Raw genomic sequence first — 15,873 nt, forward strand, 5'->3', positions numbered from 1 at the left:
ACTTAACTCCAACATAAGACATTATTACTGGTAACTCCAACATAAGACATTACTACTGGTAACTCCAACATAAGACATTATTACTTAACTCCAACATAAGACATTATTACTGGTAACTCCAACATAAGACATTATTACTTAACTCCAACATAAGACATTATTACTGGTAACTCCAACATAAGACATTACTACTGGTAACTCCAGCATAAGACATTATTACTTAACTCCAACATAAGACAGTATTACTTAACTCCAACAGAAGACATTATTACTGGTAACTCCAGCATAAGACATTATTACTGGTAACTCCAACATAAGACATTATTACTTAACTCCAGCATAAGACATTATTACTTAACTCCAACATAAGACATTATTACTTAACTCCAACATAAGACATTATTACTTAACTCCAACAGAAGACATTATTACTGGTAACTCCAACATAAGACATTATTACTGGTAACTCCAACATAAGACATTATTACTTAACTCCAACATAAGACATTACTACTGGTAACTCCAGCATAAGACATTATTACTTAACTCCAACATAAGACATTATTACTTAACTCCAACATAAGACATTATTACTGGTAACTCCAACATAAGACATTATTACTTAACTCCAACATAAGACATTATTACTGGTAACTCCAACATAAGACATTACTACTGGTAACTCCAACATAAGACATTATTACTTAACTCCAACATAAGACATTACTACTGGTAACTCCAACATAAGACATTATTACTTAACTCCAACATAAGACATTATTACTGGTAACTCCAACATAAGACATTACTGGTAACTCCAACATAAGACATTATTACTTAACTCCAACATAAGACATTATTACTTAACTCCAACATAAGACATTATTACTTAACTCCAACATAAGACATTATTACTGGTAACTCCAACATAAGACATTACTACTGGTAACTCCAACATAAGACATTATTATTGGTAACTCCAGCATAAGACATTATTACTTAACTCCAACATAAGACATTATTACTGGTAACTCCAGCATAAGACATTATTACTTAACTCCAACATAAGACATTATTACTTAACTCCAGCATAAGACATTATTAGTCTGGTAACTCCAACATAAGACATTACTACTGTTAACTCCAGCATAAGACATTATTACTGGTAACTCCAGCATAAGACATTATTACTTAACTCCAACATAAGACATTATTAGTCTGGTAACTCCAGCATAAGACATTATTACTTAACTCCAACATAAGACATTATTACTGGTAACTCCAGCATAAGACATTATTACTGTTAACTCCAACATAAGACATTATTACTGGTAACTCCAACATAAGACATTATTACTGGTAACTCCAGCATAAGACATTATTACTGGTAACTCCAACATAAGACATTATTACTTAACTCCAACATAAGACATTATTAGTCTGGTAACTCCAGCATAAGACATTATTACTGGTAACTCCAACATAAGACATTATTACTTAACTCCAACATAAGACATTATTACTGGTAACTCCAGCATAAGACATTATTACTGGTAACTCCAACATAAGACATTATTACTTAACTCCAACATAAGACATTATTAGTCTGGTAACTCCAGCATAAGACATTATTACTTAACTCTAGCATAAGACATTATTACTGGTAACTCCAGCATAAGACATTATTACTTAACTCCAACATAAGACATTATTAGTCTGGTAACTCCAGCATAAGACATTATTACTTAACTCCAACATAAGACATTATTACTTAACTCCAACATAAGACATTACTACTGGTAACTCCAACATAAGACATTATTACTTAACTCCAGCATAAGACATTATTACTGGTAACTCCAACATAAGACATTACTGGTAACTCCAACATAAGACATTATTACTGGTAACTCCAACATAAGACATTATTACTTAACTCCAACATAAGACATTATTACTTAACTCCAACATAAGACATTATTACTTAACTCCAACATAAGACATTATTACTTAACTCCAACATAAGACATTATTACTGGTAACTCCAACATAAGACATTATTACTTAACTCCAACATAAGACATTATTACTGGTAACTCCAGCATAAGACATTATTACTGGTAACTCCAACATAAGACATTATTACTGGTAACTCCAACATAAGACATTATTACTGGTAACTCCAACATAAGACATTATTACTGGTAACTCCAACATAAGACATTATTACTTAACTCCAGCATAAGACATTATTACTGTTAACTCCAGCATAAGACATTATTACTGGTAACTCCAGCATAAGACATTATTACTTAACTCCAACATAAGACATTATTACTTAACTCCAACATAAGACATTATTACTGGTAACTCCAGCATAAGACATTATTACTTAACTCCAGCATAAGACATTATTACTTAACTCCAACATAAGACATTATTACTTAACTCCAACATAAGACATTATTACTGTTAACTCCAGCATAAGACATTATTACTGGTAACTCCAGCATAAGACATTATTACTTAACTCCAACATAAGACATTATTACTTAACTCCAACATAAGACATTATTACTGGTAACTCCAACATAAGACATTATTACTTAACTCCAACATAAGACATTATTACTGTTAACTCCAGCATAAGACATTATTACTGGTAACTCCAGCATAAGACATTATTACTGGTAACTCCAACATAAGACATTATTACTTAACTCCAGCATAAGACATTATTAGTCTGGTAACTCCAACATAAGACATTACTACTGGTAACTCCAACATAAGACATTATTACTTAACTCCAGCATAAGACATTATTACTTAACTCCAGCATAAGACATTATTAGTCTGGTAACTCCAACATAAGACATTACTACTGGTAACTCCAGCATAAGACATTATTACTTAACTCCAACATAAGACATTATTACTGGTAACTCCAACATAAGACATTATTACTGTTAACTCCAACATAAGACATTATTACTGGTAACTCCAACATAAGACATTACTACTGGTAACTCCAGCATAAGACATTATTACTGTTAACTCCAACATAAGACATTATTACTTAACTCCAACAGAAGACATTATTACTTAACTCCAACATAAGACATTATTACTTAACTCCAACATAAGACATTATTACTGGTAACTCCAGCATAAGACATTATTACTGTTAACTCCAGCATAAGACATTACTACTGTTAACTCCAACATAAGACATTATTACTGTTAACTCCAGCATAAGACATTATTACTGTTAACTCCAACATAAGACATTATTACTGTTAACTCCAACATAAGACATTATTACTGGTAACTCCAGCATAAGACATTATTACTGTTAACTCCAACATAAGACATTATTACTTAACTCCAACAGAAGACATTATTACTGGTAACTCCAACATAAGACATTATTACTTAACTCCAGCATAAGACATTACTACTGGTAACTCCAGCATAAGACATTATTACTGTTAACTCCAGCATAAGACATTATTACTGGTAACTCCAACATAAGACATTATTACTGGTAACTCCAACATAAGACATTATTACTTAACTCCAACATAAGACATTATTACTTAACTCCAACATAAGACATTATTACTTAACTCCAACATAAGACATTATTACTGTTAACTCCAACATAAGACAGTATTACTTAACTCCAACAGAAGACATTATTACTGGTAACTCCAGCATAAGACATTATTACTGGTAACTCCAACATAAGACATTATTACTTAACTCCAGCATAAGACATTATTAGTCTGGTAACTCCAACATAAGACATTACTACTGGTAACTCCAACATAAGACATTATTACTTAACTCCAGCATAAGACATTATTACTTAACTCCAGCATAAGACATTATTAGTCTGGTAACTCCAACATAAGACATTACTACTGGTAACTCCAGCATAAGACATTATTACTTAACTCCAACATAAGACATTATTACTGTTAACTCCAACATAAGACATTATTACTGGTAACTCCAACATAAGACATTACTACTGGTAACTCCAGCATAAGACATTATTACTGTTAACTCCAGCATAAGACATTACTACTGTTAACTCCAACATAAGACATTATTACTGTTAACTCCAGCATAAGACATTATTACTGTTAACTCCAACATAAGACATTATTACTGTTAACTCCAACATAAGACATTATTACTGGTAACTCCAGCATAAGACATTATTACTGTTAACTCCAACATAAGACATTATTACTTAACTCCAACAGAAGACATTATTACTGGTAACTCCAACAGAAGACATTATTACTTAACTCCAGCATAAGACATTACTACTGGTAACTCCAGCATAAGACATTACTACTGGTAACTCCAACATAAGACATTACTACTGGTAACTCCAACATAAGACATTATTACTGTTAACTCCAACATAAGACATTATTACTGGTAACTCCAACATAAGACATTACTACTGGTAACTCCAACATAAGACATTATTACTGGTAACTCCAACATAAGACATTACTACTGGTAACTCCAACATAAGACATTATTACTTAACTCCAGCATAAGACATTACTACTGGTAACTCCAGCATAAGACATTACTACTGGTAACTCCAACATAAGACATTACTACTGGTAACTCCAACATAAGACATTACTACTGGTAACTCCAACATAAGACATTACTACTGGTAACTCCAACATAAGACATTACTACTGGTAACTCCAGCATAAGACATTATTACTGGTAACTCCAACATAAGACATTACTACTGGTAACTCCAGCATAAGACATTATTACTTAACTCCAGCATAAGACATTATTAATGGTAACTCCAGCATAAGACATTACTACTGGTAACTCCAGCATAAGACATTATTACTTAACTCCAGCATAAGACATTATTAATGGTAACTCCAACATAAGACATTACTACTGGTAACTCCAACATAAGACATTATTACTGTTAACTCCAGCATAAGACATTATTACTGGTAACTCCAACATAAGACATTACTACTGGTAACTCCAACATAAGACATTATTACTTAACTCCAGCATAAGACATTATTACTTAACTCCAACATAAGACATTATTACTGGTAACTCCAACATAAGACATTATTACTTAACTCCAACATAAGACATTATTACTTAACTCCAACATAAGACATTATTACTGGTAACTCCAACATAAGACATTATTACTGGTAACTCCAACATAAGACATTACTACTGGTAACTCCAACATAAGACATTACTACTGGTAACTCCAACATAAGACATTATTACTGGTAACTCCAACATAAGACATTATTACTGGTAACTCCAACATAAGACATTATTACTTAACTCCAACATAAGACATTATTACTGGTAACTCCAACATAAGACATTATTACTTAACTCCAGCATAAGACATTATTACTTAACTCCAACATAAGACATTATTACTTAACTCCAACATAAGACATTATTACTTAACTCCAACAGAAGACATTATTACTGGTAACTCCAACATAAGACATTACTACTGGTAACTCCAACATAAGACATTATTACTTAACTCCAGCATAAGACATTATTACTTAACTCCAACATAAGACATTATTACTTAACTCCAACATAAGACATTATTACTGGTAACTCCAACATAAGACATTATTACTTAACTCCAGCATAAGACATTACTACTGGTAACTCCAACATAAGACATTATTACTGGTAACTCCAACATAAGACATTACTACTGGTAACTCCAACATAAGACATTATTACTTAACTCCAGCATAAGACATTATTACTTAACTCCAACATAAGACATTATTACTTAACTCCAACATAAGACATTATTACTTAACTCCAACATAAGACATTATTACTTAACTCCAACAGAAGACATTATTACTTAACTCCAACATAAGACATTATTACTGGTAACTCCAACATAAGACATTATTACTGGTAACTCCAGCATAAGACATTATTACTGGTAACTCCAGCATAAGACATTATTACTGGTAACTCCAACATAAGACATTATTACTTAACTCCAACATAAGACATTACTACTGGTAACTCCAACATAAGACATTACTACTGGTAACTCCAGCATAAGACATTACTACTGGTAACTCCAACATAAGACATTATTACTGGTAACTCCAGCATAAGACATTATTACTGGTAACCAACTTTCATACCCATATGTAATGTGTACCAACAAGATTTAGTAGCATATGTTTCTTGTGAATATTTTCCACTGCAAAAGTTTTTTTTAAGGTTTGTGCAGAAATTGTATATGTCAGCTCACTAGCAAATCTTACTGGTCTTGCCCATGCATATTTCTTTATCAACAATTCACAAATAAAGATAATCGATCTATCTTGTTATTTTTAGACATGATGAAGATTAGAATGATGAATAAAATTGACATATCAAAGTGCTTAAAGCAAGTTACCATCTGGGAAATGAGGAAATTAATCTCGATAGTTCACACTAAACATTTGATACACACTTACCCCTTGAATGCCTTCCTTAAAGTCATATGTTATGACATGAGTTCTGCATTTGGGAAACCCTGGAATACTTTGGTCAATGGTCTGAACTGTCATGGTGCCCTGAGGTTGGGTTCCGTAGACAATCCCGTAAACTTCTCCACACGTGGGACAGACGGGTTTGAATTTAAATTGTCGTTCTATACAGGGCTTGCAGAATTGATGTTGGCATTTAGGCAGAGTCTTATAATCCTCATCCACCATCTCCAAACAAATCACACAGTGCTGGTCATCTGCTGCTGTGGCAGGTGCCTGTTTCGATGGCACATGGTTAGATTCTGAACCGTATGGAATATTTTGATATTCAGGCTGTGTGGTATCACATTCTTCAACATCCATAGGGATCTCCTGCACATTTTCACTAATGTTGCAGTTCCCAATTCTTCTCATCATACTTTGTAGCTTGGTTCTTTCCTCAGTTACATAATCATCTAATGAGCGAGTTATGGCTAAAGTTGTTTCATCCTGTATGTTCACAATATGGATGGAATTTAACTGACAACCAGGAGGTCTATTGTTAACAAAGTCAGTTATCTGTTTCACCATACAGCTTGACACAATAGATACATGTGTGGAATTTTCAACTGAAACCATAAAAAATAACTATGGAATTCCAAATACAAATTCCTCAGTTAAAGGAAGTATTAAATTCGGAGAACTTCCATGTGAAAATACTAGTATAGATCTTTCCCATGTAAAAATCAAACTGGATTGATACAATGCTCTAAATTGCTGTTTAAAATGGCAACTTCCTTATATATAAAAAAATATATATATATATATATATATATATATATATATATATATATATATATAATATATATATACACACACACACACACACGTATATATATATATATATATATATATATATATATATAAGTATGAGTGGGTGGGGGTAGGGTGTGCATGCATGTATGTGTTTGTAATGTTTACTCGTATCTACTGCAATATATATTTCTGAGAAATAAATTACTACACCCCTGTGAAAACAAGTACATGTACCACTATTATTGTTGCCATATATTCTACCTGGATCTCTTTTTTTTAAGGGTTTGATTTTTGTTACTCTTTTTTTATCATGTCTTACATGTAGATATCTAACTCATCTTTATATCTTCTTGCAAGTACAATGTATCACAAATCTTTCGTTCAAGTAGGAAGGGATGAAGGAAATGTGACCCTAAGTGGGTGTAACTTTCAATTATCTATGGCTGGTGAAATGTGAAATGAATTTATCTAGTCTGATTTATCAATAACTAGTTGGTGCATTCATTTACATTTTGTTGCCAGTAATGGCTTTATTATTAGCAAACTTGGCAACAACTACCATTACTTGTCATAATGAACCTGCCAGTTGTGCATATGGCAGCTACAGATATTTTCAGGTTAATTACAGTAACTCCGACCTCATGTGACTGTCTTATTATGGGTTCAAACCAAAAAATCTGTATCAAATTCCTCTTAAAGTAGTCTAATTTAACCAATAATCAAAGAAAATGTATATCTTGCCATCTTATTTTTTTTTTAAAAGATGTCACACATACATACAAAGAAGTATGTACATCAACATTAGAAACTCACACTTTTTCAGTAAAACGAATGATAAAAGTACCTAAAAAACTTGTTTTAATGACAAAATTTCAATTTTAACAGTTTCAAAACACTCATACTTCATATATTATATTAATTGTGGGCATCAGGAAAATCACTGTATAATAGACATACATGTACAATAGCGAAAATATAAGAGCATGAGTTATTGCCCTTGACATTCTTTTTTTTTTTCATTATAGATAATTGATTATTTATAGAAAATATAAACTTTTTTAGCATCAAATAGTTTACTAGATTTTCTATTGTACCCAGTGAATAAATGTCTGCAAATATATATTTCTATCACGCACAAAGTTTAATATGACGATGTTACCATAATTGATGGTATCAAAGCCATATATTGATTTAATAGAGAAAATTGACTACCATGAAAAAAATCAAAATTTTGACATACACTGTATACATGCATCTCAACTTACTTGTGCCCATTAAAGGCATAGCAATGTTGTAGACCTGCCAATGGCTAGCCATCTGTAAAACCTTGGTATGACAAGTATTGACACTTTCCAGCCATTCTTCCTCGGAATCAGTTTCTTCATACACAGGAGAAATCACCATAAATATGGATACAGTTTCATCAAAATTTCTCCCTGCATCCACCACAAAAACATCTCCAGGCCTGGTGTTGTGTTCCTTGTATTCCTCAACACTGAATTGGAGTTCCTTTCCTCCTAGGGCAAAAACAGCTTTTGAGACATCCCCCTCATGCTTCAGGTCCTTGTCTTCAGGACACACTATTACATTGGTAGCAGACTTCACAATATTTCCTGTGTATACCTGTATTGAGAAGTCATTTGTCAAATGATATTCATGAAACACCACGCCTCCGTTTTGGTAGGTATAAGACTTTGGAAAATCCGGGGAAACTCTCCCATCGATATTCAATGAGCCTGTGGGAGTTAGATCAACAACAGGCTTAAGTGAAGCAGAATTGATGGAAAGGGACAGTCTTGGAACCGAGTCAGTATTACCACTAAAGATGCTGGAAAAAATCTGCTTCATGACCACTACCGCTTCATCGTCGACATCAATGAAATGGATTTCTTTCAATGAAGATCCTTCGATTTTGGAACTGGCAGATATCACAGCATAGGCATATTGATAGGCACATATGTCAACCGGCATACCAAATATACCTACAATTAGTTCAATTCAAAAGTGAGTGTACTGTGACCATACCTGTAGGTAACTCCGTTACATCTTCTAAAATAAAACAGGGACAAAGGAACTGTACATGTGTTGCTTGCATTTTTGCAACTTTTTACCTATGTAAAAGTAAAAGGAAATGTTTCACTAATACCATAGTATCCATTTTTTAGTTCTTTTCCCATATATTGGGTAATATTGATGAAACTGGAAATGTTGGCTTTTTCAGTGTATGAGGAAAATTCACAAAATTAAAAGCACCAAACTTTCCATTCATTTAAAATGATGCAGTTATAATTGCAAACAAGAGGCCCACAGGCCTTATCGGTCACCTGAGTACTAGTGAAAAAGTATCACTACTCCCAAGGGCTATGAAATCTAGAAAAACAAGAGGTACTGTGAGCAATGCTCACTAAGAATACCCCCCGCTTACCCCAATCTCCCAAAGGGTGTTGGTAATAGATATAATTAAACTACCTCTTTTCTGAGTGTAAAATAAAAATGGCAGACAAACCGAACCATATTGCTACTTCGATGTCCAGTGCGCATGACCTTTGACCTTTTGACCCCAAAATCGATAGGGAACACCTTCATCCCATGGGTAGTCCATATGTATGATATGGTGACTGTAGGTGGAAAGGATAACGCTTTAAAGCCCAGAAACCATATTGCTACTTCAATGTCCAGTGCGCGTGACCTTTGACCTTTTGACCCCAAAATCAATAGAAAACATCTTCATCCCATGGGTAGTCCATATGTATGATATGGTGACTGTAGGTGGAAAGGATAACGCTTTAGAGCCTGGAATCCATATTGCTACTTCGATGTCCAGTGTGCTTGACCTTTGGACCCCAAAATCGATAGGGAACATCTTCATCCCTTGGGTAGTCCATATATATGATATAGTGACGGTAGGTGGAAAGGATAATGCTTTAGAGCCCGGAAACCATTGCATCTACAGACGGACGGACAACCCGATTCCAGTATACCCCCCCCCCCCCCCCAACTTGTTGCGGGGGGTATAAAAATTCCTGTTCTGAATATCTAAATTCTAATGTTCAGCAACAGTATAAAACAAGATGTGTTCTTAAAACTTCACTAGCTAGTGCCCTCAAAAGTGCATACACTGATGAAAGCTTTACATAAATTATAATAGGTGTATTAACATTAAAACATCAAAAGATATGCCTAATTTGGACCCATCCTAGAGTCAAAACCCTGGGTTGTGAAATTCACCATTTTTTTTTTTTTTTTGTACATCCTTTTCTGCTATTCCTAAGTATCAATTTTAAAGATTTTATACAGTATCAGCAATTTAACTTACACATAAATACTATATACTAAGTTTGGCCTCACCCTGGGGTCAAAACCCCTACTCAGGGGATCTCATCAAATTTACAATTTTAGTAAAAGACTACCCACTCTTTCTAAATATCCATTTAGTTTCAATTAAGTATCAATATAACACTAAAGAAGATGTTATTTAAGTGTTTTACACATAAACACTATATAGTAAGGTTGGCCCCGCCCTGGAGTCAGAACCCCTATCCCGGGGATCATGAAATTTACAATTTTGGTATGCATTTAGTTTATCTTAAACATGTGCGGTTGTAGAGAAGATTTTTGAAAATTGGTCAATTTTAAGCAGTTTTTGCCAAATTTGAAAAGAATTGAAATGATAGTTATAAAAAAGTTGAAAATGTCTTTTGTTCACACATTTAATAACTGACCATTTTGGCCCCACCCTGATACCAAAACCCCTACCCCTGGGATCATCAAATTTACAATTTTGGTAAAAGACTACCTGTTCTTTCTAAATATCTATCTAGTTTCAATTTAGTATCAATAGCACTAACGATGTTTTTTAAGTGTTTTACAAATAAACACTATATACAAATTTTGGCCCCACCCTGCGGTCAGAACCCCTACCACGGGGATCATGAAATTTACAATTTTGGTAGAGATCTTCCTACTCTACATCACTAAGCATTTAGTTTTAATTTCTATCATGTGACTGTGCAGTTCTTGAGAAGAAGATTTTTTTTAATTTGTCAATTTTGGACAGTTTTTGCCTCGCCCCTAGGGCCCCAAGGGTGCTGGAGTCCTGAAATTTACAATTTATGTCCCCATTGTTCCAAAGATGCTTCATACACTTGAAAAAAATGTGACTGATAGTTATCAAAAAGAAGTTAAAATGTTCAATTGTTAACGCATGTTGACAACCAATCACAATAGGTCAACATGGGGGGGGGGGGGGGGGGGAATTCCAACATTTCTAGCTACATTTCTTTTTGATAGAAAAATTATGTTGAATAATCCTGATGCCAAAACTGTATGTCGTTAAGATGATATAAATTACTGCATTCTCTATCAAAATGAGTACATGTAATAGAAATCTTTCTTTTGAAAAAGATCGAACATTCAGTCAGCATAATTGACAAATATTGTAAACCAAATTTTATTCATGAATTGTTGATTAAGTAAAGGTGTTTGCGATGAAATATGTTTGTGCTAGGGCCAACAAATACACCTTATGTATCGTCAAGAGGAGTGGTTTGTGGCTACAAATTTTCGTAATAAAGGGATGATCACAAAATTCCCACATGAATAAAAGCCGACTTACAGAAAAGTACATTAAGAATTAATTACCAGAACTGATAGCAGGAATTCCTACAGAATTCATTCCTAATTCTGCAGCTTTCACAATGCTGGATTCAACAGCAGAATGGAGCTGTGTTTTACACAAACTCTCCTTTTCTGAGTTCCACCGTGGCCCTACAGTATTAATGACATAGGCATAAGGCAAGTCACCAGCCTCTGTTTCAGCACATGTCCCCACTTTTACTAGACCATTTCTCTTGATATGCTCCTTGCAAGCATGGTCAAATGATATTCCTGCTGCTTGCAGTATGGCAAGCGCCACCCCTGACCCATGTTGCAGATATTCATTGGCAGCATTGACAATGCAGGACACAGGTAGTTCTAAAATGTTCTCTTTATAAACAAACACCTGGATATTTTGTTCTGTGATGAATGTGTGGACGTCACTCCTGAAATCAACTAGAACTGGGTGTTGTCTGGATGCAGAAAGTGTAATTTTCCGTGGGGAGGTATCTGGATTATGCGAAATCTTTTCCATGGTTGATCTCTTCACTCTTTGGGCATCCTCTGATGACAAAGCAATGACATGAATGCCATTGAAATGATCTGCTACTGGAACAAATAAGAGAGCTTCTTTGAAAAGAGGTTGAATTTCACTCACCATGGATTGCAGAACTGAATTTTCCAGGTTTGGTAAAGGAATAGTGTCCACATGCACCCTGTCTGTCAATTCCTGCAACATTTGTTTTACAAATGCCTCACTTCCCCGAAGATTTTCAAATGGGCCGACCAAAATTATTTTTGACCCTCGACCCTCATATCTCATATTTAAAGATGTTAACTGTGTTTGCAATTCTTTATAGTAAAAAAACAGAAAGGCTTCATAAACATCCTGTGCCACATTGGGTATTTCCAACTCCCCTTCCATGGCTTTTTCAACATATTTGTTTGGTGTTGACTCTATGCTCCTTATCTTCGACATTAACTCATCCATCTTAGAATTCATTGAAGTCACTCGCAGAACCAGTAGTCTGTGCTCATCAAGTCCTGCAATCTTCACATCTGTTTCACCTGTTTAGACATGAACATGTTACTTTGTAAATTATGAAAAAGTTTAGTTCCATTTCAATCTTTGTAGTTTCGAAACAAGTCATTTTCAATTGGTAAAGATGGTATCCAAACATACTGTATTTTGCACCATATTATTTTTGCCCAGATGCATTGAAAAAAAAAAAAATTCCCATTTTTAATTTGCCTACTAATTTTTTTTTTATTTTTTTTTTGGCGATTTAAGAGTCATGAGTGAATTTAAATTCACCCATTCACCCATTTTCAAGTTGTTCATTTTAGACATGGGCAAAAAAGAAGCAGTGACAGAAATTTCCCTGGATACATGTATAGCTATCATATTTTTCTTGTATCCAGAAGCAATTCACCAACTAACCCTGTGAACTCTGTAACTGAAGCTCCTCAAGGACTGTGTTAAGGATCTGTGGGTCAGTAACGCATAGCTTGACCTCCCGCACTCGGCCTTTGTAGTTTCCCAGTTTGGTGAATTTACTCACAGCTTGGTACACTGAGGACATAAACGTCCGACCATCCTCACAAAGAGGATCTTAAAAAAAACATATCAATATCAGAGTATAGCTGTGATACTTCTCGACTTAATTAGTGCATTAAGTAGGTACTCAACATCGTCATTATGGCTGACTTCCTTTAAAAACATGGAGGAAAAAATCAATATCAGCAATAATTGACTTTTCCTTTTCAATTTAAATCTACTAAAACTGTACTTTTTGACAAAATAAAGTAAATTTGAAAAATTTCAAATTCAAAATATTGTTGTACATATCCTCCACTTTTCATCTACATCATATTTCTCTGGTGTAGCATACATCCTTAAGACTGGTCCACTTTAAGATCAACAGTGCTCTGTTGTTGTTGATTAAAAAATAATAATCTATATGCATGCATACTAAATTTAGATATTGGCATTATTTTATTTGTTTAGGTTGATCATAAATGCCCTTTTGAATGTGCTTAAAGACGTCAAAATAAAATATTGCCAATATAAATATTAAAGAATACTAATTGCAAAACACTGGTTAGGTAGTACTAATTTATAATTCCACAAAATATTTTATTGTTTACATCAGTGATCAATTTTGAATATGCTACTGTATAAGTATTTTGAAATTACTTACCATTTGACCTGACAGGGATGACCAGAGATTTGAAACTCCCATCATTTTCTGCTGTGCTAAGGGCAGTGAGTATATCTTGCTGCAGGTGATGTGGACTGGCATGTACGTGGACAATTTTCTTCTGGGGGAGATCACCTGCTGGCGTCACAAAATTCTTACTGAATGACATAACTGTTGTTTCTACAAAAAAGTCAAATACATGTATCATCTGGTGTAGAAATGCAATATACCATCTACAATTTTTATCTTGTAACATATCATTTGATGATTATTAAAACTTGAACTTCATTATACCTCTTAACTACTAGCGAGTTAAAACTCAAAATAATCAGTCTACATTCTGATTTAAACCACCCCATTCTCCTTACACTCAATCAGTGTAACGATCGAGAAGGGGGGTTGGGGGGGGGGGGGGTTTAATCCGACCAGTTGGTTTGCTTCTTACCTTTCAGTTTTAAAGTGGTACTGGGAGAAATACTTTTCAGTACTGGATCATCACCCATATCTACAAAAATCAGAACCACTTTTTAAAAGACCTAGCACACTCTTCCCATTTTCATCAAAGTAACTTAATTAGGGAATATGTTTGTCGTCAAAAACTTTTTTAAAGACACTGCTAGGTTGGAAGAAGGAGAAGCGTATCTCTCACTCACCAGCAAGGAAGGGATCGTTAGTGAAGAGCCTGACGAGTCCATCATATTTGTCCTGTTTGGTGACATCACCTGATGCTGCTGTTAGCTGGATCCCGTTAACACAACACGAGAACTTCCTCCTGCTAGGCTGAGATGAAACTGTGAAGGGCAAGAAAAATACAAATTTTTCATTTCCATAGATTTTTTAGAAACTGAAACCCAACTTTTTTCATTGGGGTCCAAAAGCTTAACCCACAGCAAACTTAGCTTAAAGCTGTAGGTCCCTTCATTCATACCCGAAACTCTTGGTGCAGGAAGACTTATTTGTCGGGTAACATGCGTCTGTTTTCTCGAAGGAATCTTTACTTTCTCTTGTTCATACTTCTTCAGCTCTTTTTCAAATTCCTGTGATAGAGTTTCAAAGAAAAAAAGTTCAGTTAATTAACTTTATATTGAATTTCCTTTCACATGAGATATCCTGTTTATGATTTTTATATCATATAAGGATTTACAAAGGCACTGTCTATATATTGATATAGGTCAAATGCACCTTAAAGATTTTCCCATCAGCAGGATATATCACAATGTGTATTTCCTCCACTGAAGAAGAGGGATTTTCCTTCTCGAACTGCCTGAAGACTTTGATCATAGACTGCACCACTTGCACTGGGGGCATGTTTAGTGTCCCACATCCCAACGCTGGAAAGGAGATGCTGTTGACACCCCTCTGATCTGCTTGACTCAAACATTGCTTCACAAAATTTTCCAGCATCTTCATGAAAAAAAATCTTTTTCATCTTTCGTGCACAAAACTTCTGTATTAATCATCCTTTTTTTTTTTTTTTTTTTTTACTATTGAACAATACATTTAATATGTTTTTCCTGTATAGAGCAACAGACACAGTGTAACACACTTATAGTGAAGCACTGAGGATGAACCATTTTGATTCGTTATAAACATAATTCGTTATATCCAAAAAGTTTTATATGTTTTAAAACTACAGGAAATAAAAATCATTTCACTATAAGCATGAATTTATTGTGAACTTGTTCACTGTAATTGTGTTTTACTATATTAGTTCTTTGAATAAGTTGTGTGGAATA

At 34.1% G+C, this 15,873-nt stretch overlaps 1 protein-coding gene across 2 annotated transcripts in view; it reads right to left on the bottom strand.

Annotated features, from left to right (window-relative positions):
- The window catches only part of LOC125683543 (uncharacterized), a 44,014-nt gene that overhangs the window by 12,726 nt on the left and 15,415 nt on the right, over positions 1–15,873 (bottom strand). For both annotated transcript variants that reach the window (XM_056140891.1, XM_048924809.2), the window contains exons 6-14: positions 15,320–15,541; positions 15,066–15,174; positions 14,791–14,928; positions 14,583–14,642; positions 14,138–14,317; positions 13,378–13,548; positions 11,982–13,004; positions 8,606–9,322; positions 6,534–7,153 (exon numbers count right to left, since the gene is read on the bottom strand). In XM_056140891.1, coding sequence (XP_055996866.1) covers positions 6,534–7,153; positions 8,606–9,322; positions 11,982–13,004; positions 13,378–13,548; positions 14,138–14,317; positions 14,583–14,642; positions 14,791–14,928; positions 15,066–15,174; positions 15,320–15,541 — 3,240 coding nt within the window. The remainder of the gene's footprint in view (positions 1–6,533; positions 7,154–8,605; positions 9,323–11,981; positions 13,005–13,377; positions 13,549–14,137; positions 14,318–14,582; positions 14,643–14,790; positions 14,929–15,065; positions 15,175–15,319; positions 15,542–15,873) is intronic.

The sequence above is a fragment of the Ostrea edulis genome, chromosome 6 (genome assembly GCF_947568905.1).
Source record: "Ostrea edulis chromosome 6, xbOstEdul1.1, whole genome shotgun sequence".
In the NCBI taxonomy this organism is placed as follows: Eukaryota; Metazoa; Mollusca; class Bivalvia; order Ostreida; family Ostreidae; genus Ostrea; species Ostrea edulis.